Source organism: Kockovaella imperatae (genome assembly GCF_002102565.1).
Source record: "Kockovaella imperatae strain NRRL Y-17943 chromosome Unknown BD324scaffold_1, whole genome shotgun sequence".
In the NCBI taxonomy this organism is placed as follows: Eukaryota; Fungi; Basidiomycota; class Tremellomycetes; order Tremellales; family Cuniculitremaceae; genus Kockovaella; species Kockovaella imperatae.
In genome coordinates, this window is record NW_019028941.1 from 1,892,159 (window position 1) to 1,917,572 (window position 25,414).

At 52.2% G+C, this 25,414-nt stretch overlaps 16 protein-coding genes across 16 annotated transcripts; 5 read left to right on the plus strand and 11 right to left on the minus strand.

Annotated features, from left to right (window-relative positions):
- Positions 1 to 19: 19 nt before the first annotated feature.
- Positions 20 to 1,945, minus strand: BD324DRAFT_613801 (hypothetical protein). The gene is made up of 5 exons (XM_022014537.1): positions 1,044 to 1,945; positions 670 to 992; positions 476 to 626; positions 398 to 434; positions 20 to 350 (listed from the first exon to the last, which is right to left on the minus strand). The coding sequence occupies exons 1-5, from the start codon at positions 1,887 to 1,889 to the stop codon at positions 127 to 129; spliced, it is 1,581 nt and encodes a 526-aa protein (XP_021874927.1). The 5' UTR covers positions 1,890 to 1,945; the 3' UTR covers positions 20 to 126.
- A 94-nt stretch (positions 1,946 to 2,039) lies between these two features.
- BD324DRAFT_648129 (hypothetical protein) lies at positions 2,040 to 2,942 on the plus strand (the record flags this gene model as incomplete). The annotated part of the gene is made up of 3 exons (XM_022017789.1): positions 2,040 to 2,090; positions 2,270 to 2,764; positions 2,835 to 2,942. 3 exons carry the CDS (start codon positions 2,040 to 2,042, stop codon positions 2,940 to 2,942), a joined length of 654 nt encoding a protein of 217 aa, XP_021874928.1.
- A 24-nt stretch (positions 2,943 to 2,966) lies between these two features.
- Positions 2,967 to 6,723, minus strand: BD324DRAFT_575345 (armadillo-type protein; the record flags this gene model as incomplete). The annotated part of the gene is made up of 17 exons (XM_022013122.1): positions 2,967 to 3,066; positions 3,111 to 3,397; positions 3,435 to 3,563; positions 3,601 to 3,642; positions 3,680 to 3,810; positions 3,845 to 4,034; positions 4,090 to 4,341; positions 4,388 to 4,471; positions 4,512 to 4,916; positions 4,952 to 5,027; positions 5,071 to 5,291; positions 5,327 to 5,678; positions 5,725 to 6,137; positions 6,182 to 6,317; positions 6,360 to 6,418; positions 6,465 to 6,596; positions 6,643 to 6,723. 17 exons carry the CDS (start codon positions 6,721 to 6,723, stop codon positions 2,967 to 2,969), a joined length of 3,090 nt encoding a protein of 1,029 aa, XP_021874929.1.
- Positions 6,724 to 6,802: 79 nt separating this feature from the next.
- BD324DRAFT_596904 (hypothetical protein) lies at positions 6,803 to 9,704 on the minus strand. Its single transcript, XM_022013870.1, has 2 exons — positions 7,709 to 9,704; positions 6,803 to 7,668 (listed from the first exon to the last, which is right to left on the minus strand). Exons 1-2 carry the CDS (start codon positions 9,212 to 9,214, stop codon positions 6,946 to 6,948), a joined length of 2,229 nt encoding a protein of 742 aa, XP_021874930.1. The 5' UTR covers positions 9,215 to 9,704; the 3' UTR covers positions 6,803 to 6,945.
- Positions 9,705 to 10,223: 519 nt separating this feature from the next.
- Positions 10,224 to 11,421, minus strand: BD324DRAFT_613829 (hypothetical protein). The gene is made up of 4 exons (XM_022014538.1): positions 11,046 to 11,421; positions 10,933 to 11,007; positions 10,641 to 10,892; positions 10,224 to 10,594 (listed from the first exon to the last, which is right to left on the minus strand). The coding sequence occupies exons 1-4, from the start codon at positions 11,208 to 11,210 to the stop codon at positions 10,481 to 10,483; spliced, it is 606 nt and encodes a 201-aa protein (XP_021874931.1). The 5' UTR covers positions 11,211 to 11,421; the 3' UTR covers positions 10,224 to 10,480.
- Positions 11,422 to 13,278, plus strand: BD324DRAFT_613835 (Alpha/Beta hydrolase protein). The gene is made up of 15 exons (XM_022014539.1): positions 11,422 to 11,697; positions 11,747 to 11,781; positions 11,829 to 11,838; positions 11,876 to 11,983; positions 12,023 to 12,060; positions 12,103 to 12,169; positions 12,212 to 12,336; positions 12,389 to 12,407; positions 12,458 to 12,575; positions 12,616 to 12,704; positions 12,750 to 12,789; positions 12,835 to 12,884; positions 12,925 to 12,976; positions 13,016 to 13,129; positions 13,169 to 13,278. Exons 1-15 carry the CDS (start codon positions 11,630 to 11,632, stop codon positions 13,193 to 13,195), a joined length of 960 nt encoding a protein of 319 aa, XP_021874932.1. The 5' UTR covers positions 11,422 to 11,629; the 3' UTR covers positions 13,196 to 13,278.
- BD324DRAFT_678620 (hypothetical protein) lies at positions 13,257 to 13,602 on the minus strand (the record flags this gene model as incomplete). The annotated part of the gene is made up of 5 exons (XM_022019005.1): positions 13,556 to 13,602; positions 13,499 to 13,514; positions 13,445 to 13,461; positions 13,389 to 13,407; positions 13,257 to 13,349 (listed from the first exon to the last, which is right to left on the minus strand). The coding sequence occupies exons 1-5, from the start codon at positions 13,561 to 13,563 to the stop codon at positions 13,257 to 13,259; spliced, it is 153 nt and encodes a 50-aa protein (XP_021874933.1). The 5' UTR covers positions 13,564 to 13,602.
- Positions 13,603 to 13,613: 11 nt separating this feature from the next.
- On the minus strand, positions 13,614 to 15,092 carry BD324DRAFT_613844 (major facilitator superfamily domain-containing protein; the record flags this gene model as incomplete). The annotated part of the gene is made up of 5 exons (XM_022014540.1): positions 13,614 to 13,842; positions 13,892 to 14,697; positions 14,739 to 14,863; positions 14,902 to 14,994; positions 15,032 to 15,092. Coding segments are annotated over 5 exons (1,258 nt in total), but the record flags the coding sequence as incomplete, so codon positions are not given.
- BD324DRAFT_613847 (hypothetical protein) lies at positions 15,087 to 15,528 on the minus strand. The gene has a single exon (XM_022014541.1). It carries the CDS (start codon positions 15,308 to 15,310, stop codon positions 15,149 to 15,151), a length of 162 nt encoding a protein of 53 aa, XP_021874935.1. The 5' UTR covers positions 15,311 to 15,528; the 3' UTR covers positions 15,087 to 15,148.
- BD324DRAFT_613848 (hypothetical protein) lies at positions 15,529 to 16,643 on the minus strand. The gene has a single exon (XM_022014542.1). The coding sequence runs from the start codon at positions 16,383 to 16,385 to the stop codon at positions 15,588 to 15,590; it is 798 nt and encodes a 265-aa protein (XP_021874936.1). The 5' UTR covers positions 16,386 to 16,643; the 3' UTR covers positions 15,529 to 15,587.
- BD324DRAFT_53264 (hypothetical protein) lies at positions 16,484 to 17,196 on the minus strand. The gene has a single exon (XM_022013005.1). The coding sequence runs from the start codon at positions 17,098 to 17,100 to the stop codon at positions 16,582 to 16,584; it is 519 nt and encodes a 172-aa protein (XP_021874937.1). The 5' UTR covers positions 17,101 to 17,196; the 3' UTR covers positions 16,484 to 16,581.
- Positions 17,197 to 18,420: 1,224 nt separating this feature from the next.
- BD324DRAFT_53268 (hypothetical protein) lies at positions 18,421 to 19,087 on the minus strand. Its single transcript, XM_022013006.1, has one exon. The coding sequence runs from the start codon at positions 18,963 to 18,965 to the stop codon at positions 18,618 to 18,620; it is 348 nt and encodes a 115-aa protein (XP_021874938.1). The 5' UTR covers positions 18,966 to 19,087; the 3' UTR covers positions 18,421 to 18,617.
- Positions 19,088 to 19,209: 122 nt separating this feature from the next.
- On the plus strand, positions 19,210 to 20,216 carry BD324DRAFT_574835 (Aldo/keto reductase; the record flags this gene model as incomplete). The annotated part of the gene is made up of 3 exons (XM_022013091.1): positions 19,210 to 19,622; positions 19,671 to 19,940; positions 19,979 to 20,216. The coding sequence occupies 3 exons, from the start codon at positions 19,210 to 19,212 to the stop codon at positions 20,214 to 20,216; spliced, it is 921 nt and encodes a 306-aa protein (XP_021874939.1).
- A 309-nt stretch (positions 20,217 to 20,525) lies between these two features.
- BD324DRAFT_648139 (hypothetical protein) lies at positions 20,526 to 21,341 on the plus strand (the record flags this gene model as incomplete). The annotated part of the gene is made up of 1 exon (XM_022017790.1): positions 20,526 to 21,341. One exon carries the CDS (start codon positions 20,526 to 20,528, stop codon positions 21,339 to 21,341), a length of 816 nt encoding a protein of 271 aa, XP_021874940.1.
- An 84-nt stretch (positions 21,342 to 21,425) lies between these two features.
- On the plus strand, positions 21,426 to 23,300 carry BD324DRAFT_53271 (transferase family-domain-containing protein). Its single transcript, XM_022013007.1, has 2 exons — positions 21,426 to 21,521; positions 21,565 to 23,300. The coding sequence occupies exons 1-2, from the start codon at positions 21,510 to 21,512 to the stop codon at positions 23,050 to 23,052; spliced, it is 1,500 nt and encodes a 499-aa protein (XP_021874941.1). The 5' UTR covers positions 21,426 to 21,509; the 3' UTR covers positions 23,053 to 23,300.
- BD324DRAFT_648141 (protein-vacuolar targeting-related protein) lies at positions 23,085 to 25,378 on the minus strand (the record flags this gene model as incomplete). The annotated part of the gene is made up of 17 exons (XM_022017791.1): positions 23,085 to 23,372; positions 23,409 to 23,447; positions 23,485 to 23,541; positions 23,577 to 23,660; positions 23,698 to 23,761; positions 23,801 to 23,836; positions 23,871 to 23,925; positions 23,960 to 23,965; positions 24,003 to 24,042; positions 24,080 to 24,143; positions 24,186 to 24,270; positions 24,309 to 24,505; positions 24,548 to 24,694; positions 24,731 to 24,905; positions 24,948 to 25,082; positions 25,121 to 25,157; positions 25,199 to 25,378. The coding sequence occupies 17 exons, from the start codon at positions 25,376 to 25,378 to the stop codon at positions 23,085 to 23,087; spliced, it is 1,689 nt and encodes a 562-aa protein (XP_021874942.1).
- Positions 25,379 to 25,414: the final 36 nt, after the last annotated feature.

Below are 25,414 nucleotides of genomic sequence, written 5' to 3' on the forward strand. Positions count from 1 at the left end.
AATAGTTGGAGGGTCACGTGGCAGTTGCATGGCCGGTCACAGTGGAACGGAATTCTGGAAGCTACAGATACATGATTGAGGTCGGTGAAGACTGAATTCTGGGGAAACATGTAGCTATGGCACCGTCTACTCGACAGGATACTCCTCGATGGTCCATACTCTCCCCTCAGCTTCTGCTTTTCTACGCATCGTGGTCGCTCTAGTCTCCTCCGACCCATCTGTGGTCTTTGGAGCGAACCTTTTGAAAGTCTCTTCAATCTGCTCATCCGTCAACACACATGCACAGGCGTCCCACAGATCCACAGAAGTACATTGGCGATGGGTACACAAATGCCCGGTTTCGGAATCGTCTGTCCACGTGTGAGTCTTTGGATGAACGGGCGGGTGGAGGACTCACATTTGGGCAGTCTCAAGACGTCAGGCATGAGCCAGCACTAGGAGAATAGTCAGTCTCAGCACGAGGTGGGCTACTCACGGAAGGCATGAAGACTGATTTTGTGATCGACAGCACGGTGAGCTGACCGGGCACGTTGCCGGGCAGCTTGTTACCCGACGCATCCTCGCCAGCAATGGAGAAATAGATTTCAATCCCAAGTCGATGAGATACCTTGATAGGCGTTTCGACGCTGTAACATAGTCAATACGGTCAAACTTCAAGAGAGGACTCACCTCGGTGGAGTGGATGGGCGAAGGTGTGTATCGGTTGGTATTCTACCTTTTGCCTCGACCAGAAAGACTTCGTGATCTGTCCCTCCAGCGTTGGTACCGCGCCACAATGCCGGTGCTTTCACACCAGGAAACCGAGGAAGGGTCTGAGCGTTCATTCCCTGCTGAATGATAGGTACGGTTGTTGTCTTGCTGATTGTTTGACCATCTCGCGGAGAAGTCATATCGTTCGTCTGGACAACTTGTACACGAAAGCCAAAGATGGTGACATCGGGGGCAATGTCGGTGATGGCGATCGTACTCTTGAGGATAGATGCTAGCGTCCACTGAGAGCGATTCGTCAGCGAAACCAAAGGCGCGACATGTTGTTCACTCACAATTTCCGAGTACAATCTGATATCGTATCGTCCAATAGCTCGAAGATTCCCTCTGATTTGTTCGTCAAGAATGCTGACTCCTCCATTCGGTTCAGGATTATGGACCATTCTCAGCGGTCTCTCTATGATTCGTTGCCCGGTCAAAGTGATCTCTGCCAATGAATGGCTCGATTGATCTTTTGGACGATCGCGAAACGCATGATTGGCGATTGGATCAGGATACTTGGCAGAAGCCACTTGATCCTTGTGTGAGAGAGACAAGCTGCCAAAGTCAGATTGGATCCTCTCCGGCGTGACATCTTTTCCATCTATGACTGCGTACAGTGAGGTGAGTACGCTTGAATCCCGATGGTAATCTTCAAGGGCGAGTGAACAGGGAATGATGAGTGAGAAACCGACGGTGATGCTTCCTTCGATGATTTGTGGAGATTGATCAAACACCATCTCCCTTCTGAACAATTCATCTCGTTCTATTCCTCTTTGAGGCCCCATATCAAGGTATGAGATACTCTCCACCCCGATCCGGATGACATTGTACGTCGCCTTCTGAACATGGGACGGAAGGCTGATCTCGAACGTCCCCGTCAAGATATGGTCGAAGACTGGTTCTATATCTCGAAGTTGCGCATCAATCTTGGCTTCTTCAGGAGGGTTGAGAAAAATGACTCCGTAAGATGGGATGGTCAGATCCGCTTCGAGATCCAAGGATTCCGTACCAACGGTTCGAACGCTACCATACCATGGTCGATCATGATTCTTGTTGGCCAAGACAATCTCAGGAGGAGATCCGACTTTCCGATCGGAAGATGTAGAGACCCGTTTTCGAGGTGCGAATGGGAGTCTCATGGTGGTTCAAGTGGTCGCATGGTGTGTGTCGTGAGAGGACCAGACGTAGATCTACATCTTACAAAGCCAAGCTCGACTCGAAGTCCCTGTCGAGATCTCCGTCATTCCCGAAATACTTCCGGCCGACAGACCGAGAGTCACAGTCTCACAATGGGATGGATGTTGATGCATTTCGAACAATATACCAATGGGCTATACAGTGTGAGCATGGCGATCGGCGAGCTAATGGGGGAGAGAGTGTTCTGATCATCTCTCAGTATTGCACAATGGACTGTTTCTCAGCCACCGGGGAATCTAGGCAATCTCGTTCTCATTCGACTCCTGGAACACTATAATGCAAGTCCAAGCCCGCGTTGCGATAGACTGACCGATCTATCCAGCTAAGCCACTTAGTCCGTTCGTCCATCCACATCCGATCCTTCAAAGCTTCTTTCGACCCTTCGGCGCAATCCCAGTCTTCACGTCATCTCTCCGCCATTTCCTACTCTCAGCCGTCGGCTCAAGGGAACAACAGTTCTTCAGTGAAAGATGATACGACGTATCTATTTCTAGAAAACAAGGGTGATTCCTCAGAATCAGAGCCTCAACCTAGAGACAAATACAAGATCCTGGCCGTCAAACCCTCTGCCGTCCCGTTAGCACTCCTTCAAAACCTCATGAACCCCTTCGTCATGGGTCTGTCAAAATCAGCCAAATCAGCAGCTTCCGCGACTGCCACGCAGTCTTCCCTTGTTCCAACACCCCTGCCTGGTCAATCACTACTCATCACCTCATTCGCCTTCCCACCATTGTCTCCACCTGGTCCGCAGATGGTCGTCACCGTACACAGTCTCCCCGCCCCAACAGCATCCAGTATCTTCCTCGAAATCGAACATGTAGGCGCAGAGGAGGATAGCGACATCATGACAGAGTTCATAGAGGGATGCTTACCTGAAAACATCTCAGGGAACCTCAAAGTGTTCAAATGGGACACATCAGAAGGCAGGCGGCAAGATTGGCAGAATGGCCCCGAGAGAAATCGTAGAGTCACCTATCTCTTGGCTAGATGCCTGAGGGAAGGCGGAATGATATAAATGTCTACATGATCGTCGCATTACCGTACGTCGTGTTGGCCAGTCCACGCGAGACCAGCGCAAAATCATTGAGCGCCTCCCGCATCTTTTTGGTCGTCCGTGATCTGGCACGTTGTCAATCCTGTGACTTGTCGTGCCTCTCCCTCACCTTGTGACAATGTCTTTGAGTCTCTCCTTTGCATCGTCCGTTGCCCGAGGATCGGGGAACCCATCTTCGGCCAGAATCTCCGACATCCATGTACCCACATCTATTCCAGGCACCCGCTGGACGAACGCCGCAAGCAGTTCGGCAAGATTCGGAATGACACTGCGTGGACCTTCCGACCCAGCGGAAAGCAGGATGGCGCGCAGCATCTGACTTCCAAAGTGCTGCAAGAGGGAAATGGTGGACTCCTCAAGCGGCGAGGGGTACTTGGTGGAAGCCATGAGAGAGATCTGGCTTTCAGAGGAGGTCAAGCCACGACAGACTTACGAAGAAGTCGCACGTTGCTTTCAGTGAGAATCGCTCCTGAGCACTGAGGCCCACCACGCCGATACCCACATAGATCTGGAGCAGATCCCTTGGTAAACGCATGAGAACACCAGGGAAACGGGTCGATATCTGGGTTGTCAGGACAGATACGACGCGCTGCACCGACCGCTGAGCAGAACTTGAACCAGGTCTCTACCATGTCAGGGTGCTGTCTCATCAGCCAGTCTGAGTTTCAACGCCCTTACATCTCTCATAGATTCTCTTGAACTGATCAATGCGCCGGCAATGACGACCAGTCTCGAACCCGTATCTCCAACGACGTTCCATTGTTCCATTTCTTGTCGACGATGAGATTCCTCCTCTTCAGCCGTACGATCTGGCATCAGTACGATAACACATCACGCACCCACCCTTCTTCATGGTCAGCGGAGATGGCGGAGAATTTAGCCTGAGAACCAGTGTCGAGGCGAGGGAGAACCATATCCCAGAAGGTGAGCGCTCAGCTGCAGATGTGACGAGGCGTAAGAGCGGTAATGGAGATAACGAGACGAGAGTGGGTGAAGACGACATGACGGAGTGTTTGATAAGGGATGAGATAGCCTAGACCGATAAGTTTTCAAAGTCATGATAGCTGACTCGCCTCTGCAATCTCGACATCTCCGTCCCAGCGTTCCACCACTTGCGCAATGGTCGTCTCGATCCTCTCACGGAGTGACGCCATGTCGCCTTGCACCTCCAGGACCGCACGATCCTTTTCCGCCTGAGACTTTTCAGACTCCAGGTCAAACATGTCGTCGTCACTCGGAGCCAATCCTTTGAAGCAGGCTGTTAGGGCGGCCGAGTTCTTGACGATGCTTGGATGATCGGACGCAGCCGCAAGGCGATCTAATATGGGCGAGATAATGCTCTGGACAATTAGCTCGGTGACGATGACTGGGTGTGTGTGTACTTACCTCGACTGGTCCAACAGCGGCTCTCGGTGTCAGCGCTTGGATGACACTGGTGATCCCTTGAATGACTTTTATTTGCTCGTCACCCTAACAAATGTCAGCGAATGGATCCGTTCACCGACTTTACGCCTAGGTCTCCGATCTTGCTGTGGAGTTGCGAAAATGAGTCGATATGCTGGACAAGCTTTGTGCGACATATATCGCACAATGCTGACAGCGCATCGGCCGAGACGCGAGACAGACTTGAAGAGGGTCGCGCTGAGACTAATGTAGAGACCAGGTACGAGAGAACAGGCAAAAGATAATCAGGATGAAACTTGAACCATTCTTCGTATGACTCTGGCTTGTTCAGTTGGAGTCTGAGGAGACATTTTAGGAACTCACGTATAGTGGCTATGACGGTCCTTTGAAGTCTAGGTTCGTTCGGTATGCGGCCGACAAGTTGGCCAAACAATATTGGGAGGATCTTGTCCTCGCCGAGTGGCACGCCTTCCGCAGAGTATCGAATACAATGAAGTATAGCCTCGAGTTCCTGCAAGTCAGCATTGCAAGGGGGGACTGCCTCACTTCCCAAGGTCCCACGACTGCGGCGATTGCCTCTTGAACCAAAGCACCCAACATCTCATCACGACGGATATAGTATCTGGTCATCTAATCAGGACGTCCTCATAGGTCCATCGACTCACGCGCAGACAATGACCTCGCCAGCATCCCTTCGCCATGACTCGAATGTCTCTCTATCTTCCTTATCCATTGACCTCCACAGGACTTTACGTCTGGTCACGTTGACGAGTTGGGTGAAAAATTGCTTGGCGACTTGCCAGTACGGGGACTCCTCGTGTGGAGCTTGAAAAACGTCCGATTCCATGATGGCTTCTTGAATCAAGGGATAGATCGGTAGTGTGACCTGATCATGAGCATGATTTTATTGGACCCGCTCACCTCTGAAACGTTCTCCTCGACGCCTGCGATCCCGTCCCATCCCGTAAGACGTAACAACAGACTCAGAAGGCGCTGTACGTGATCCTCCCTGATTCGAGTGACGAGCCATTCTGTCGAATGCTCGATCAATGCCGACAAAAGCTTTGCCAGACCAAAGAGCTCTTCAGGATCTGGCGAGTTATCCAAGTAGGCTTGTCCAGGTCCTATGAACCACTCCAAAAGAGGCTCAGTCAAGACCTTGGTGCCCTTTCCATATCGGAACACGCTCTCCGACAGTGCCTCGACAAGGGCAGACGAAGCTGCTGGAAGAGGTAACAGATTGTACAAGCAAGGTAGAAGAGCCGTGAGCTGGCTAGGAGACATCAGTACAGAGCTCTGTTGTGACGAGTCAAACTTACTCTGCGCCTAGACCATAATCTATCCAGGCCTCTGCGCATTTACAGGCCGCGGACGCTTCTTGCACGTTGTCTTGTGGGATCAGGTCTGAGCCCGAGTTTGGGTTCATCGACCCTCGAATGGTCTCCATGACTATAGGCATATCCGTTTCCAAGTGTTTTCTCAAAGCATTCCGTTTATAGTCGCTTATACCAGCTCGAGAGATCTCTTCCACGCATATCCCTAGCCATTCTAGACCATAACTTCGCATTCGACGGCCTATGGCACCGGGTGTCGTCGTGGGGGTGGAGAAGCCCGAGCCAGGTAGTGACGGAGGTAAGGAAGAGGTAGTTGCGGTATCAGAGATGGCCGATAGCACCGTGAGGAGAGGTGATGGGAAAAGATGAAAAGGGAGGCGGAGAAGGAGAGATGAAAGCTGGCAAAGACTTTGTCAGGACACCTGAATCTTCGCTCCCTTACCGATCCAAAGATCTTGCGGACCACTGCAGAGTTTCCAGGTTGATATGAATAGGGTCTGGCGGGCGAGATGGCATGAGTCAGTGTCTCGAGTAAGAGTTGAAGAAGGGCAGGTTGGAGAGCTCTAGGAAGTGACTCCCTGTCGACCATTATGAGCTCGTTCCTTGCCCTCCTCTCTCACCAATCTCGTGAGATCTTGACTTGAGCAGTATGGGCCGAAAAGAACCGCAAGTTGGGGTCCTGAACAAACCGTCGGCTAATCATTCGATAGTGGGATACAACCCACCTCATGAGTCGACAGACCCGATATCAAGCCCCACGCTTGAGGACTACTTTGAATCCCTTGGAGAGCTCGCTGTAATTCATCGGCTAGGGACGGCTGACCAGACGTTTGAGCACTGTACAGTCGCTGAATGATCTGGGAACGTCTTCAGCTCAGATCGATATCCAAGTCGGACTCTCACCTCGACAGTCTGCTCAATGTCCCCAGTACTGAGGACAGGGATGGACCTAGGGCCTTCAGGTCCGGGGGTATCTTCCTCCATCCTAGCTTAAGGCTGGAGTGGAGAAAGAATATTGACAAAATCTCGCGCGACACCGAAAATCAACGAAGGACGGATCGAGTGACTGACTATACGACCCTGTTGCATATATGAACCAAGACTCCCAGGAGGTAGCTATATTATATATGTATACAAGACATCCCTCTGCCCATGTTTCTTACGAGCCATCTTACAAGATTTTCTTTCCGCCTTGCTTTTCTCCCCTCAAACCGCATCAATCTTTTGCTCAACCTCTTCTCCGGTCGTACCGTCTTCAGTCACTGCCTCGGGCAGAACTTCTCCGGCCAACGCAGCACTATCGAAGGCTCTTTCGGCATCCTCTCCAAGAGTGGGATTTGGCGTGATGGGCGCAGGATCGCTCGAATGTAATGCCTCTTGGTCAGATTTCAACTCGCTAGGTACCGCTGCGTGACCTTCCGCCGCCGCTGCCACATCTTGGACCACCGATTCCGGTACGCGTGGCGCTTCGTGTGTCGTCTCCATCGCAGTCTCCATCCCGGGCGCCTCGTCAACATTGGAATCGGACCCTTCAGAATGCTGTGGTGATCCGTCATCTTTGCCCATGATCGTATGCAGCTCGCCCCAATCGGCGGTGTGATGTGTATCACCGACATTGTGGAAACCACCGAGGTCCATATCACCCGCTAGATCTGGAAAGCCGGGAAACTCCATTGAACTATCAACGTCGCCAGGAGGCGTTTTGACGTCTGTAGCTGATTCCTGTTTGACATCTGACTCGACTTTTGGTGGAGAAACCTTTTTCTTGTGCGATTTGCCAGAGGCGGGCTTGGATTGAGGAATGTCTTGGACGACGACCGGACGAGAAGGGATATCTTCGCCTCTTGCCCGAGCGGCAGCTTCGTCTTCATAGATCTTGCGAGCGGCTTCGTACTCTTGCTTGTCGTGTTCCGCCTGGGACAAGAAGGGCTGAGAGAGGTTAGCAGAGCTCCAAGCAGGTTTTACTCACCCTCTTCTCGTCATCGGTCAATGATCGCCAACGCTCGGCCGCAAGGACGGATTGTTTTGTCGTCTCTGTCTCGTCTCCCCAGACTCTCATTCTCAGGTCATCGTTCTCGCGGATATCCTTGAGGAACAAGAAGTAGGCTGAGAGTGGCTTTTTCGGGGCGTTGGGATCCTTGAGATTGCCTTTGCGGGATTTGCCTTCTTTCCTCTGTTGTGCTCGGAATGCGTTCTCGGCTCGAATGTCTTCTGGCGTAAGGGTCGCTTGCCAGACAGCGAGCTCGCGAGCGTACTGTTCTTTACTCTCTTGGACCTTTTGAGCGTAATAGGCTTTTTGCTCGTCATTCAAATTTGCGTAAGCGATACCGGCGTCCTTTGCGATCTGAGCGACATTGAGCTTGGCGTGTTGCGGAGTACCACCTGGTGAATTGCCTTGGGCAGCAGCCTCTTTAGCCTTATTGAGTTCGTCGGTGAAGAACAACTGCCAAGCAGACTGTGCTTGACGTGGAGGGTGTAGATGTGATTTGGCAGGAGCGGCAGGTTTGACCTCCTCCTTCTTGCCCTTCTTTTTCTTCTCTGCTGGATCCTCAGCGACAGGCTCAGCCGAACGTTTCCCAAGCCCTTGATAATCGCCGGATGCCTTTTTCTCCTTTTTGCCGCTCGAAGGCGTGGGCGGGAGAGCGCTCGTGGCCGGTTGAGCGGGCGGTGGATAGTAATTGTTCTGCCATGGTTGCCAAGGGTAGGGTGCAGGCGCTTGGGCTGGAGGGTAATATGTTTGAGCGCTACCGCTTTGTCGAGGTTGATTCGGAGTCTGCCACGATTGACGACTCTGATCCCAGCCAGCGGCGTAGGGCGATGAGTAGTCGTACGATCCAGTTTGGGGTGTTCTGTCCACAGGTTGTGTGGGCGTGGACGATTGACCCGGTCTTACAGAACCTTGAGGGTACCAAGGGGCTTGGTCGTAATAATTGTAATACCCTCCTCCATAAGGATGCGCGGTTTGTGGTTGATTTTGCTGCATGTGGTGGTTGACATTGGGAGGTGCTGACGCGGGCTGATACGGTGATTGAGTCATGTGAGTCATATCGGTAGATCCACGGGATGGGTACATAGGTGATGTGTTGGTGGGCGGAGCCGACATGGGAGGCGTCGAAGTCGGTTTAGCCTGACCGGATGGTCGTCGTGAGGTCGAAGGCGACGTAGCGTATCCGACTTGTTGTGCTTGTTGTTGTTGTTGCTGCTGCTGCTGTTGAGCTCCGTATCCACCGTATCCGACGTTGCCGTATCCGCTCTGTTGATAGCTGCCATAGCCGGTATCGTACATCTGTTGGGTTGCATCATCGCGACGAGCGTCTGCGCCAGGATCGGGGTATGCTCTTGGGTTGGATGTAGAGCGCTGCTGTTGTTGAGGCTGTTTGGGGTTCTGATAGAGGTTTGATATTCCAGGCTGTTGAGTGGTGAGAAGCAAGGCGAGATCGATGAGATCGGTGGGGGAACAAGGGGTCGATGTCATGGTAGTAGCAGGAGGAGGAGGAGGAAGGGCAGGCAGCAGAAGAGGCGACGACGTGTGAGCGAAGACTCTCTTTCTCTCTTCTCTGGATCATCGGAGTGTCGATGGGAAGTCAAAGGAGGGATGGATGGATGGGGGGACAAAAACACTCACTGTTGCCCAGTTGTGATTGCTACTGCTACCCCCGAGATGGGCAGTAGAGGTGTTCTGCATGGTGGTGTGGATCTGTGATGGGGATTCATGGTGAGCGGCGAGGTGACAGTGGAGGTAAAGGCGGGGTAAGGGTGGATGGGCGATGAGGATGGTCAGTGGGATGATGTCGATGTTGATGACGGCACTCACCTCACTGTATGAGCGCAGCGCGTGTGCCGACCCTTATCGATAAGACAAGGTGTTTGTCAGATGCGGGTGATGCCGAGAGACCAAGGGGGAGGGGGCCCGGGCAGTGGTATTCACGAGAAGGAGAGATAAGATGGTTAGTGGGGGGGGGGGGCGTGGCGAGGGAGGGACAAGGTTCCTTTGGGGTTGTGCGAAGAAGGAAGGACCAAAGGGGCCGACGCGGTGAGGCGAGGGCGGCGACAAGGGTAGAAAGGCGAAGAAGGGGCGAGGGGGGGGGGGGGGGGGGATAAGTGGTTTAGTGCAACCGAAGGAAGGGAGTGAGGGGGGGATGTGCGTAGGACTGTGGCCTGGTGGGATATGTTACAGACTGGAACCAAAAATTGGAATGGAAGAAGAGAGTGAGAGAGAGAGTGAGAGAAGAGACACGGGGGGGAAGAAGAAAAAGGAAGAAGGGCTGCTGCTGCTCCAGCTGCTTACTCTCTCTCTCTCTTTCGCCCCCAGAGGGAAAAAGTGGCGAAAAAAATTAAGAGAGGGGGTAAAAAAATCATTATAATCAGTTACTAAACCCGGCTCTTCCCGGTCAAGAAGGGAGGCTAATGAATCATTATTAACGCTGCAGGGTCTGGAAGAGGGGGGATCAACAGATCTTGGGGCAAAAATCCTAATGGCATACTCTCTGTCGCCGGATCAGGTATAAAACGCCGAATAGTGTGGCGCTTTTGAATTGAAAAAATTGCATCCGTCATCCATCCATTCAATCCTCTTTGTGGCACTTTTGATGACCATTTCATGCGTTCATTGAATCTAGACACATTAACAAAGGCGTCCACATGGCAATGAAGTACACAGGGCGTTAGTGAGCCTCGGAAGACGCCTCCTGTCTCTTGACATACTTCTGACCCTCGACGTCGGACGGCATAATGGCATTCATTACACTGGCGAAGTGGCAGTGCCCCCGTTGAGGATATTGACCGTATTGTTGAGGTTGTGACTGTGGAGGGCGTTAAAGAGCTTTGTAGCACCAGAAGTGGTATTTGTACATCCCTGAGAGGTCCGTTAGGGGCCAAGGGTGGGGCATCATCCCACTCACCGACGATTCCCAGCTCAAAATACTCCCATTGCCATCCTTTCTGGAGATCAAGAGATCCTCTAGGTGGATAAAGTAGACGTCTAGCAAAGCCGATAAGGTGATGTCTTTGAATTGCATGAAGAAGAGTGATTGAGTGGGTGAAGGGGGATCATAAGCTGGTCCGACGTAAATATTGAGCTCTTCTGTGGCTGGGCCAGCGGGTGTGATCTGAGTATGAGTGTTATTCGGGGCATTCTTGATCCCAGTGGTAGTCTAGGCGGTCGTCAGCTTTTTCTTCCGTTCGCCGACTCACAATGTTGGTCGTCCCCTGCCAAGAGAGATCCTCAAAATTACCGACGATCCTCCAAACATCGTATGCAGAGTGGTTCTGGCTCTCAGCTTCAGTCTATTGATGACAAGACTCACGGCGATATGCACTTGGACAAACGAGTGAAAAGCAGTCAGATTATCAGGACAACAAGGCTCGCCGATCAATTGAGCCAGCGTCAGTGGAGCGTCATAGCAAGGATACCATGCGAGCGCGGCGGTGGCGCTAGCGAGGAGGGCCATGGCGCGTACCGCGAGAGACATGTTCTGAGCGTATAATAGGACCAACGGCAAGCACGACAAAGTGGGCAATGCAATAGACAGTGACTAGCGAGAGTTGGATTCGTGTTGAAACGAATCAAGGGGATGCCCGGCGAGAGATCTGGCTAAAATCTACAGTGACTAGCGTCCGAGAGGTGGATTCGTGGCATCTCCCTATGTGGAGGGAGGGAATTAGCATGGCGGCAATTACTGGCGGTCGGTTACTATCTGAGCTCCTTCATAGCCTGATCCTTGACACCAGTCAGCCTGCCAATGGCTCCCGTGCATGTGATTGCCAACCATAACCCGTGATCACCTGCTGCCGCTGCCCGGCTGTTGCCGCGGGTCCCGAAAACTCCGGCTCGGACCACATCTTTGACGTTGACTAGTAGGTGTGGTAGTGTCTGCAGATTCAATCCACCATGCCGTACGATCCAGTCAAACCCTATCATGAGGACTATATAAAAGTGTCCGATCTGCACACCCTCTAGCAAGTGCCCTGCCCTGCTTGTGCGACCGTCGCTGACCTCCGTATCCAGCTACATGCAATGTGGGAATCCGGAGGGTAAACCAGGTATGTCGGAAAGAGGTTAGAGGGGGCCTTTGGCTGACAAAATATAGTCGTCTTCCTGTAGGTCGAGCGAACTGCTCGGACTGACCTGTCTCAGACATGGTGGTCCTGGTGGATCTGTCGGAGAAAGCGACACAGTGTTCTTCAATCCTGACATTTATCGTGTGATCTTATTCACTCAACGCGGAGCAGGGAAGAGCAAACCGTGAGCTATAAGCATAGCTGGCGCTGAGGCTTCCTTTAGGATAGGAGAGAGACGCGAGAATACAACTTGGGATCTGGGTGCGTCAACACGTCGTCGTCGTTGTGGTGCTGACGGCTTAGTGGACGATATCGAAAAGATTCGCAAATTGTTAAAGATCGAGACTTGGCTAGTATTTGGAGGATCATGGTTCGTACGATCCAGCCTTTGATGCGAGCTAATCCCGTTCAGGGGCTCGACACTGGCGCTGGCATACGCACAGACGCATCCTGAACAGGTGACTGGGTTGATCCTGAGAGGAATCTATACTATCAGAGATGAAGAGAGCGAATTCTTGTGGTTGACAGGGGCGAAGAGTGAGCTGGAGTGAACGGTCAGGTGTAGACGGGCTGGCTCACCATGATGCAGATTTCTACCCCGATGAATGGTTCGTTCCTGAGATGAGGAGATCGATCTTTGGTAACACGCATGTCGCAGGAAAGCATTCGCATCGCTCGTCCCTGAACATCGACGGACATCGATGACGGAATTTGCCAAAGCTTACAAAGAGCTGTTCGACAACCCGGACGACTCGATCAGTCTGAATGCTGCAAAGGTGTGGTGCCGAAGAGAGACAGATGTGTTGACCAGAGTAGGCTTGGAGTCGTTACGAATCTCAAGTTTCTCGATTGGTTCCTGATCCAAAGAGCATTGCACAAGCTGATCATGATCTGGATTGGGCGAGGTGACTTAACCTCAAGCGGGTCGAGAAACGAGCTGATCCATTCAGGTCATTCGCATTGATTGAATGTCACTACGCCTTGAATCATGTAGGAGGACATTGTGAGGAGGACAGATGACTGATTGTCACGTAGGGATTCATGCCTCACGGTCATCTCCTGAGCGAAGCACAAATCGCGAAAATGTAGGTCTTTCTGCTGCTTGGGTCGCTGACAACAACGCAGACGACATATCCCATGTGTGATCGTCCAAGGCCGATACGATGTCGTTTGTCCCGTGAGTCTTAGTCTGGCTTGCCCATAGCCTGATCAGTAGCCATACACCGCGTACGAATTACGTGATGTTTACGGGGATAAGTTGACATTACACGTCGTCTCTGAAGGCGGACATTCGCCCAAAGAGCCTGCCATGTGTGCGCAATTGACCAAGGTGGGGTATGAGCGAGAGTTCTCACAGCTGACGCCATAGGTGATGGACGAGTTCAAGGGTCTTTAGAGAGGAAGCGGATTCATTGTTTGGGTCTGAGAAGAAATAAATTCGAGATACTTGTCGATGTCTACTCTGCATTCTTGCGAACCTCTTCAAGGGATCGTTTCAACGTTTCCCGAAGTTTCGTCACGAGTGCGTCCTCATCCTTGTCCGGAGCAGGCTGCGGAGGATGAGCCGACTCGTTTCAAGAAATGCCCACCAGTTGATCGAGTAGATACCTGTCACGTCAGGAAAATTCAGCGGACATGCACTCACTCAATCTCATCGATTGTCTGGTCACATCAGCGTGCGCAGCACATATCAACCTACCAGCACGACGGGTATTCTGCGCTGGGCTCAGTGTTTGACGTAGCGCTTCCCACCTACCTATTCATGTCGAGTCAAAATGCAGAGAAACGCGTCTACCGCGCGCGTCGGTAATTGTCCGATAATCAAAACGATACATTATTGATTGTACATCACGGGTCTTCTACGGTTTCATCATGACTGTCTGATCATGATTCCAGATACGACTCCCAGCACTGCTGTCAAGCCAAGGACCAGCCAAACTAGATTTCCACCCAGTAGATGCTTTGATACTGATACAGCATAGAGGATGGAAGAACCACCCGGTCCGATGATTCTCACTCCGGATGACAAGACTTGAGAATAGCCTGAAGAAGTGTTTAGCAAGGGGAGGAGGAGTCTGCGGAACTAACTCACCGTTGATAGCTCCTAGGAGTTGTCTGGAAGGTGCGGCGGCATTCGTCATGAGAAGATTGCAGACAAAAGCCATATTGGCAACTGCACTGCATAACAGTGTGGAGGATAGCCCTACCCAGACTCCAGGGCTTGATCCATGTATCTTGCCGTTGTTCGTCGCGACTCTAGCCAAGCCATTGACAAATGGTAGCCCGACATACGTTGGTATCCAGAGGATCATCAGCCATCTGTACAGCCGCAACGTCCCCACTGTCCGTTGTAGCCACGGGAAGGCCAAGACTTGGACCAGGACTGTCGATACGGATCGAATGGACATGCTGATTCCGATCTCCCTTTCGCTGAATCCCAGTCCACCATCTCTCACAGGCGTGAAGCAGAACAGTGGTTGGATGGCTGATTGTGCACCACCCAACAGGGAGAGTACAGCAAAGGAAAACATGATGGCGTTGATATGAGGTGTGAAGAGTGACTTGTAAGACGTGTCGTCTTTCCCTGCTGAGCTGGAACCATCTGCGTCGTGGACCGTAGTATCCGAAGCGGACGACGCGTTCGCCTTTGACGGCAAGGTCTCTTTGAGCCAGATCCAAGCGACCACAGCGACTATGGCTGGTAGCAGCGCAGCGAGCAGATTGGGCAAAAGGTATGGAAAAGTGAGGAAGATTGGGAACGTCTTGGTGAGATTCGGAAAACCAGCAGATGAACCAAAAGTTCCACCGATGAACGATGCGATGAGGATACCTACATTGAGGCAAATGGGGAAGAAGGAAAAAGCTCTAGACTCATTGGTCTCGTCGGAAATCTCGGCACTGACTGTCAGCTTGGTTTGTCCCCTCTTTTCTAAACCTACACAATGGCTTTGAGTACGCCAATGTTACCATTCATCACCCCGTTCAAACTCCGCGTGATGACAAGTGCCCAAAATGATCTGCTGAGCCCGAAAGCGATGGCAGAGAGGGAAGAGCCGATACATCCCTTGTCGTCAGCGCACGACGACATGCCCCTTCACTCACCATGATCAGGACTGGCTTTCTACCGATCCTGTCTGATAGTGCACCCCAGTGAAATACGGTAAGCAGTTGGGTGATGGAGAAGATGGATTCGATCTTGAGTGAGTCGTCGTATTTTGGGGCTCTCGCTCACCACTCCCGCAGCGTAGCCTACTTCTTCCTCCGTCTTGGCTGCTCCGACTTGAAGCAGCATTTGGTTGATGAAGGGGAAGCTAAATCGTTAAGCGCGCCCATCCTTTCGCCTCTGGACTTACATGACCTGAAAACAGATGGGCTCAACAACACGGATCAAGCAAATGATGAAAAGCTGGAGTTTGGGCAAGGGCGTCGTAGCTTTCTTCGCCAACAGAGGTGTACTCTCGGTGACATCTTGGATGGGCTCATCGATGGGATCCGGAGCATTCAACGACATGGTACAGTGGTCCAGAACGGAGAAGATGACAGTATCCAAAAAAACTGTCGAGGTCAGTCTCAATGGGTGGAGGCGAGTCGGGCCGGTGGAACCGATGGATTTCCGGGCGAAAGGGCCGATGTCGGTGACTCCGAAAACGTCCCGGTCCCGCCAATGTGTGGTACCTCAGGATCTGGCGTTGCAAGACGCTGATGATTTCAAACGAGCTGGTAGCCTGTCCCAATGAATCGTATCCATGCAAGGTATGTCTATGCGTACAAACTATGCTACAACGGGTCTATGCACCAGGCACGACCTTTCTAACTGTCCTCAAAGAGTCCCATTTAGACAGAGGTTCCCAAGATTCACTGATTGACAATTTTGACTGTTGTTTGACGGGTTCGGCTTTTAGCTGACCCTGAGATGTGCGGTAGACCAGCGTGGTTGGCTCTGTCTCGCTGGCTTCCGATTCTGAAGAAGAGATGGAGGAAGATGAAGACCCGGAGGATCGTCGAAGAAGGGCTGGAACGGGAGCCAAGTCGAGATGAAGAGTCGACAAGGCGTAAGAGTAGAGAGAAGTGATGGACGATTGTCGTCGTTGAACAATGGGCGGTGACTGTTCCGGAGTCAGGACGCCAGAATCCCGTCGTGATGACCATGGTGCTGTTTGTTTCATGGCGACTGGGGATGGAAGACTCTCCTGGTAGGTCACACGAGGCGTGCGAATACGTTTGGAAGATGGCTCCGGAGCGGCGGGAGCAGCCACCACTCGCTTGGATGGCATCTCAGGTGTAGCTTCGAGTGATCTCCAAAAGACGCGTTGACTGTCGAGGAGTTCATCCTCTTCCACTCGAAGGTGGTAGTCAAGAAGGTAGAGCAACTGCTTTTCCATCAAGTTGACCTCGGCAAGACTGAAGTATCGACCATACTTTTGCCAGTGCATGTTCTTGGGTGAAGAATCGTTGAGGTACTTGGCAGCGCAAATGAGGACAGCGAGGAAGACTCGGTGACGTGTGCAGTGCATACCAGTGGCGGCGGCGGGAAGTTTGTCCTTGAGTCGATCGAGGTAGACGAGGGTGACGCTCAACGTCGGCATTTGGACGTTGCTTTGAACGACCAGACCTTTGATGAAGTCGCTCAATTCTGGTAACTCCTCATCCTCGGTCGGACGCGACTTGTTCTCCCACCAATTGTGAAGCTCGGGTGTGGTAGGTGGCGTGGGGAGAGCTGATTCTCGGTCCGAGATTCGAATGACATCGCATGTCTTTTGAGCGACGTGGTCTGGTCACTGGTCAGCTGGATGGTCTAGTATCGAGTGAAAGAAGACTCACCGAAGAATTCTGGTCGAACTCGTTGACGCATGGCCTGAACGATGGAATGTGAATGTGTCGAAAGCTTGCATAATGAAGCTGGGTGGATGGGGTCTCTGACGATGACTCGAGAAGAAGAGGAAGTGGGTCGGGAAGAAGAGGCATTGCCAGTGCTGCTAGCGAAAGAGACCGACATGGTGGTGTAGTATACGAGTGATCAAGATGGAATCGAAGAGTGTCCGTCGAACGACTATGCGACTGCTGTGAGCCTACGAGGGTCGGATCTAAAAGAGTGTGGGTGCTCGGCACAGAGGGGGGGAAGAAGAATCGAATGGACAAAAAGAGGAACGAGGATGTTGGATGGGAATACACCGATCTCTTATACAATAGAACCTGGGCGCATGGGTGTCGATCAGAGATGGCAAGAGAAAACACAACATGCCATACTCGATCATGATAGAGTTGGCTGGTGCATCTCAAATAATACTCTTTCCAGGTCATGGGTCCAAAAATGGTTCTCCACCACAAGCCAAGGAAACCACTCTTGCGCCGCCACTCGCCTCTCTCCCCCACCGCCAAAACAAACCACCCAGATCAAGTCATCAGTGGCCCCCCTGCTGCTTGCCTCATTCGACCTGTTCAAAATGTTGCACGTTTAAAAAGTGTACCTGTTCGAGAAAAGCATAACAGCCCTATTGGGGGAGGCTGCAGTCAATTGGTGGAGAGACATGCATGAAGACTAGAAAAACCGCTTCGGGGAAGAAAGAGATTCGAAAAGGTGGCTGGATGATTGAAAAAGATAAACGGGTGTAATCACCAAGTGACGTACTGTTTAAAAAACTATAGTAAAGGAAAACCCTCGACCTAATTCCCCAATCTGAGACCATTAGCAATCTCCAAGGTAACTGCGCCTCCCCTTCGCGGCGGGCCTCGAGTCTGGAATTGCCGCACAACAGCTAATGTCTCAGTGTCCCAAGTCTTGAAGACAGCTCTGTCGCGATCCCCCTCTCGCCTTGTCGCCCGTATGACCCGCTACCTTCCCCGCATCATCCCAGTCGCGTATCCCGTATCAGACGACGATCGCATCTGGTTCTCTAGCTCGCCACAATGCTAAATCGCTGTCACGGTGTGCGTAGACTTGGCCTTGCGTCATGAGCGTGGCAGGCAAATGCCTTGCTTCCCGCTTGTGGGAATGCATCATTAGTCATTCGGGCAAGTTAACAATAAGCGTTTTTAAAAGAGGTCATGCGCCACGTCTTAGTCTGCCCGCCACTTTTGCTTTACAGCTCATAAAAGTTGCTGACGTAACATAACTGGCATTATATCTATACTCAAATAGATTCCTGGTCACTACTTTTTGTCCAGACCCCCCCTAAACGTATTGTTTTTTTTGTAAGCGTGCCTGGAGATTAGTTAGTGTGCGCCACAGCCACGCCATGCCTGTGTGTGGCGTTTTACAGGCATGGCGTTCAATGTGATCGATCATATCCCCCCACCAAAGGTCCCAATCCACACGTCTTTTGAGTCCGAAAGAAGCGTTTGTACAATTACAATTGCTCATCTTGTACAAAACGGTATCGGCTTCAGCCGCATTTAGTGCCTTGTCATACAGCTGACTGGTCATTGCGTGGCGTACCTTCTAGGAACAAGCCTTCACGGAACAGCCGATGGCCACCGCCTCGTCCGTCCGTCCTGATTGAGATTTGACTGTGGAGTGGGATGGCTTCAGATCCACGTCTACATCTATCTACATTCGGAATCAAAACTGGCGAAAAGGGTTACAGGCTATTTCCAGATCTTCGGCGTGTGACACCTCATGTCTATGGAGCGGCGTTCAGCGGCATTTGACAATTGGTCGGCTCCATCAGCTGGGGGGCGCGCTGATGGAGGCGCGAGAATGATCGATCATCTGATCGACCAGCTATGCTGCATTACTGCATGCGTGTGCGAGGCTTGATCACATGGTTTCGGCTGCCCCGAATGCTTCTTGAGACCTGCTAGATCTATCCAGATCTCTGTCATTGACGTGCCTCGTGGCAGTCTGGGAAGAGTGCCACATGCTCCCTCTCTCGGTACCTCCGTAGGTGGGATGTGGAGTCCGTCCGCCACCTAGAATGCCTTGACTGTTCACGTGGCGATCGACCTGTTCCGGGCGTCTGGCGCTCCTGAGAGCGGAGAGGGACAACAGACGGGACATCAGCCATCCAGAGACATTCAAGCTTTGAGAGACTTATCGCCGTCATACAGCGACCATCGAGATCGGGAAGAAGAGCGGACGAGTTGAGACGCTTGCTTGCACAGGAGGCTTGCAACAGGAAATTTGCAAGGAGCAGTACAAGCTTCCACTCACTAGTTGGTACATCCATAACATGTGTATAGACCAGACTGCAAGCACAGGTCAAGCAATGGCATCTGTAGATTGGCCATTTCGGCGTCAGCCGCCGCGTTGATCTCGCGGGATCCCTTTCGATGACCTGTTTGTATGACCGATATATGACCGGTTGAACCTGGATCTATAGATCCTGCAGGTTCACTTAACGTGTCCATGTCGTACCTCCTACAATAGCCAACTTTGTGACAGTCGGAGCAATTCCCTGTCCAGCTTCGATCATGCCGTGGCCACACTTCACCCTCAACGATGGCTCTTCGATGCCCTCCATCGCTTATGGGCACATTTATTGGGTGAACCAAGAGACGATCGAGCCCGATGTGATCAAGGCCATCGAGACGGATTTCATTCACCTCGATACGGCTCAGGGATACTACGATGAGGACCGCTTCGCGCGGGCTATAAAGAAATCGAACAAATCTCGGAAAGACCTGTACATCACTACGAAGTGGTCCAGAGCGGATACAGACATCAAAGACGCATGTGAGAATAGCTTGAGGCAATTGGAGGTCGATCAAGTCGATCTGTACCTGATCCATAACCGTGGATTGTGCGGGAATGATATCGAAGGCCATTGGGCAAGGATGGAATTAGTCAAGAAGCTTGGGTATACAAAGTCTATCGGGGTTTCCAAGTGAGTCATCGAGGCATGATCTCTCCAGTTGACCAAGAAAAATAACAGCTTCAATCTGCATGATCTCAAAACGCTCATTGCCTCATGTTCGATTGTCCCGGCTGTCAATCAGATCCAACTAGACCCCCACTTTTACGCCGAGCAGATCCCACTCATCGAATACTGTCGAGAGAAGGGGATCGTAGTCGAAGCATACTCTGCATTGATTCCACTACGAGAGGATCCAGACGGACCCATCTCCAAGACCTTGCAGCGGATCGGAAAGGACAAGAACGCGGAGCCCGAACAGGTGCTTATGGCTTGGTGTTTGGCCAAAGGGTGAGAGGGCCGGAAGCCTGTTGATGCTGACCATCCAGCTGCGCGGTCGTCACGTCTTCCCATCAGGAATCGAGAATGAAGAGCTATATCCAGGCTGGAGACGTCAAACTCTCCTCGGAGGATATAGAGGCCATCGACAAAGCCGGGAAGCAAGCAGCTTTCAGGGCAAATACGATGAAACTCGCTCGCGCTACGTCCCGGAGATTTATCTCAGCTCTGGGGGTTTTCGCAGTTTGCTGGTTGTTGAGTCTGATGATCCGTGTATATCTTCTCTAGTGCATGTCATGCCATATGCACGTCAGCGGCAGTGCACCGACAGCCGTGATCAGGGCCAACAAGACACGAATCATACCATGGGTCGTGATTCCGCGCTAGGGCGGTGATATAGTTTAGACTAACCAATGGTCATGACAAACTCGAAATATTTCCAGCATGGACACGCCATGTTGACAGCGGCTTCTTTGCATGCAGTTCAATACATCCTTCTGCATCTCCAGACATGTCTGCGAACGTCGAAAGCGATTGACCAGTCTCTTTCCAGAGCTGATGAGTTGACGCCCTTTGTGGCGATTTGGCTTTTCGGAGATGGCGCCCTACTCGCCAGTCCCATATCGACCTCCAGCTCATCGCTCTCACAGCCGAGCGTCCACCCTCACTTTCGACGACAGACCCCATCCTAGATATAGTGGACTGCTGGGAAATCCCTCACGACGTAGCTCGGGACTTTTGTCAACATGTACAGCGGCAGAAAGGCGATGGCTCACTCTGCTGGCGTGTATCGTGGCGGGCCTGATCCTCTGGCTCTTGATCGGACCTGCGATGCTACAGCACCGACATTTACAACAGGCAAAGCTCAATCTCGAGCTCGAAGCAGAGGAATCATCGGCCTCATCTCTGGCGGCCGAGGCGTCCACCACGCCTGCCATTATACCGTCCAGTCCATCCTCTGAAACCGCCGCATCTCCATCCGCCACAGATACCATTACAGGTTCAAATAGCCTCACAACTGTCTATGTTGATCCAGCAATCCTAAGCACAGCCACTGTCTCCAAGTCTACCATCGCCAGCTTCGTGTCACCATCACCCACCCTGCATCCATGGGCTGCCCTGAACAGCGTCTTCGCGCCTACCACCACATACCAAGCCATCATGCCTTCCCGTCGAGCCAAAAGCAAAACGAGACCATTTGAACCACCAAAGCCGACTGTCAAAGCACCATGGATCAAAGTCGGACCTATGATGAGAGCGGTCCATTCAGCTCGTTCGGCGTCGAGCAAAGCCGCTGCAACGGGCGGGAAATGGATACCGGATAGGAAGATCAAATACGCCGATATCGCCGCTACCACCTCCACAATCAGGCCCAGCGCAAGTGCCAGGGTCTGGATGAGCAGGAAGCGTTAGACGTCCATCAACGTGGGCAAGGAAGAGGGAACAAACGCTGGTCCGTCTGACCTGTCGGGCCCCACGCGTCGGCCAGATGCTGGATCGTTCGGAGCCGAAGTGTTCGGAAATGTCTACTGTCACCAGTCGACATCACCGCTCTTTACCTCTTCACCAGCTAAAGCAGAAATGGAAGATCGAGCGAGTCCATGCAGAGCTGCCGTTTGAAGCTGACACTGCTCAGACGGCCCTGCTTTTCCCCTCTACCCGACCGACACCTCATTCAACGCCTCTGTCGATCATCGATTCCAGCGTCGCCAGCTATTCTCCATGTTCAGCTCTGTGGCTCTTCGGCAAGTCGGACGAGGGATGGAGTGCATCTGCACTGCAGGAATCCCTCCGAAGGACCCTTGACGTCTATCCTCAATTCAGCGGGAAGCTATACATCCCACAATATGATGCTGAGGCCGCTGTCAGAGACCATACCAGACGGTTCGGGCGAATCCACATTGCTTGGGGGAACAAAGATGATCCAGGCCTACAATTCACATTCGCTTCCTCCTCAAAGTCGGCTCAAGAGTATATCCCTCTGATGTCTGGTCAGAGGACTCCGCTTCGTACACCATGGGACCTTTTTCCCGATCTCCAGAGCATACCGAATCCTCGGAGGGAGGTCAAACCGTGTGTGCTGATCAAAGTCACACTGTTTGCCGATGGAAGCCTGGCCGTCGGGATCGCTCTTCATCACAGCTTGTCCGACATCCAAACTTTGTGCACTTTCGTACGCGATTGGGGAGCCGCGCATCGGAACCTTACCTTGACGCAACGACCTTTCAACCCGCTCGCAGTGGATGATCATGCACCCTACCTCGATGAAATGCAAGAATCCCCCACGCTTCGAGATCGCGCGCTGAAGATCCCTCAGATTCGATTGGATTACTGGGCAGGGGGTCCATCTCGAGCGATAAAATCAGCGACCGCCCCGCATGAAGCGATCGACCACCTAGACGAGGCCCAAGGTCGGCCAAGGGGTACACCTATACCTTGGGACACCTGGGACTCTAAGGCGCCAGTTTCCGATGCGTATATCCATTTTTCAAGGGAGCAGCTTGAGCTCCTGTGGACACGGGCGAGCGCTGGTCGACGCGTTTCGCGACTTGACGCGCTACTCGCGCATCTCTGGCGATTGGTCGTGAAAGCGCGGCAGCTACAAGACGAGGAGATAGTGCATTTCGACATGTCTATCGGGCTTCGCTCACGCTTATATCCACCGCTCGGCGACACATTCCTCGGATCTCCACTGATAAATATCTCGTCGTCTGTTGGTGCTGCAGAGCTCATCGATCGACCGCTCTCTGACACAGCTGCGTTGATCCGGCACACCGTTGAAAAGGCGGACAGTGATTCACTCAATGCACTACTGCATCATCTCGCATTCGCTCTGGATCCAGAGCGCGAATGGAATGCTTTCCTTGGCAAACATCACTGTATGGTAACTTCTTGGCTAAGTACAGGATCCTGGAACATTGACTTTGGAGCTGGTCGGCCGCTAGAGGTGTACTCGGGAATCTCTGCGCTTGATGGCTTGATGGTCATCATGGATGAGCCTTGCGACCTTTTCGATGCCTCACGGAGGTGGTACGAGGATGGCGTGCGGATTCGCATGTGTCTAGCTACAAACGTCATGGATAAATTCCTCGCGGACCCCGAATTTTCGGGCACGCATGCATGAGGACCGTATAGCGACGTCCAACTCCCCCTTGATTACGCCCTGAGCCCATCTATTCCGCCCTCCACTGGCGGAGCGCTCGCTTGCTCCCTCGCAAGCTTATACACCCTAACAGCCTCGTCCTCGAGGTACTGCCTGCATTCCCTTCGACTTTTGTCCACGTTGACGAAGAAGAGTGCAAATGTCGAGATGGCGCCGAGACCAAGGAGGAAAGTAAAGGGCATGTTGACATTACCCGAGTCCTCGATGATTGCCGAACTGACAAATGGTCCAACGAAGGATGACGTCTTGCCAATGATGGAGAAGAGGGCAAAGAAGAGGAACTGCCGTTTCAGCAAAGATCCTTTCAGCAAGCTTACCTCTTTGCCTCTAGGAACGACTTCTGAAATCATGGCTTGCTGGCGGATGAGTTGTGCCCATTTGTTGATCACTTACCGAGACAGCATACCACGGGCAAACGAATACCCCGTAAAAGGCTTGATAGGCCCAGAACTGATATCAGCGATACCCCTTGGATGATCTCTCACCTCCCAGGCGTTGTGGAAGCCAAATTTGGTTTGTGTAATGCCGATGCATCCCCACGCACAGAGCATCAGAATGAAGAAGGCGTTCTGAAGTCAGGTGCTGCTTCGGGGGCGCGCCACTCACGACAAGGAGCATCGTTTTGGTCGAGATCGTCCACTTCTTCTGAATGAGCCAGAAGATGCCGATACTGTTGGTCAGCGAGCCTGCCACCCTTCGGGGAACCCACCCTATGGCCTGGGCGGCGATTCCGTCTATCAAGAGGCTGTAATCAGCGAGACACTCGCTGTTCAACCCACTAATTGAGTGTTTTGGTGTCATAGGACACGACTTCATTCTGCAGCGTGGCGATGACTGTCCGTCAGAAGTGTTTTCACTGCTGCCTCACCAGTCACTGCCATGTCAGCGCGTTCTGTCATTGAGGCACTCACCAACAGTGTTCAGACAGTCGCCGAGGAAGAAGTAGACTCCCTGATATCAGAGAACTTCTCATTTGAGCCGTACTCACGAGATACAAGAATGTCTGCTTGAGTCGTCGACATAACCTACATGCATGATAGATCTGCTTGATACTAACGACAGAGTGAGCAAAAGGGTCCATTTCGGCGACTCACCCAACAGTGAGATAGCTGGTGTTTGGAGGGAGCTGATTTCCGGGTCGATACTGCTCCCACAGGAACCAAGGCGCGGCGCAGACGACTGAAACGTCAGCTCCACATCTTCCTTACAAAACTCACTCCACACGCCGGCACTGTATGCGCAAACAATACTCAGAGCCTTAGTATTGCTATCGGCGACATTTGGGTTGACGATTGCCTCGAGGATGCCAGCAAGAATCGCCAAAACGACCAGCTCGCCAATGGAACAGACGAAGAATGATACGTCGGCAAGACGATTCCTGGCCAACATGTCGACATCGTCGTGTGTCTTACGGCTAAGCACAACCTCAGCCCCGCACTGTTCCGGGTTGACTCACTCAACCTCCCCCCTCTGCAGGGCCTCCTCGCTCGCCTTGACCTCCGGCAAATCTCTTGCAAGACCGGGAAAGGCAGCTGTCCAGAACGTCAAAGCACCTTGGTAACTGATCAAGCCGATAATGTACAACGCCGTTCCGGCTTGCCATCTAGCTATAAGCGGAGCACACGTATCTATAGCTCACTGAGAAGGTTGCTCCACTCCGAGCCACGCAAAGCTGACTGCCCATCCTAGAACCGTAAAGACGGTGGTGATCCAAGGTCTCCAGATACCATAGTCTGCAAAAGACCCGACAAACAGGAAAATCACGGCCTGGATGGCGAATGAGAGACCGTTACTGATCAAAACAATGGAATTGACTGGAGTGCACATTCAGCGCTCGCACGATTCTCAAGCCTCACTGGACCGGACTTGTCCATAGGCTGTGAGACTGCAGGCTCCACTACCACATGGAACTGTCCCTTGGGGATAAGCGGGATCCCATCCTTGGAGGTACAAGAGGTTCTGCCAGGCTGAGATGGCAAAATTGAAAGGGCCTGGGAATAAGTCCTGGTCCGTGTGTGTTGACACTCACCCAGACCCGAATTTCCGACGTAGTAGAGGTACCACGACTGGGAGTCGTTAGACAGGCGTACAGATTAGGCGGACTCACCCATAGCTCTTTCCTCGTAGTTGTCTTTCTGTTTCCGGTGATAGGCAAGGGACTCGCAAATAATGTTGCCTCATCTGAGATCAGGGAACCGGCCAAAACAGGACCTCCTTCGATATCTCTTCCAAGCTTCTCCGGGAAGACTCCATCCGAGCTGTCCTCTTGAAACTTTGAACCCGACATGACGCCTACTTCCAGAAAAAATCTTGTGTAGCCCCA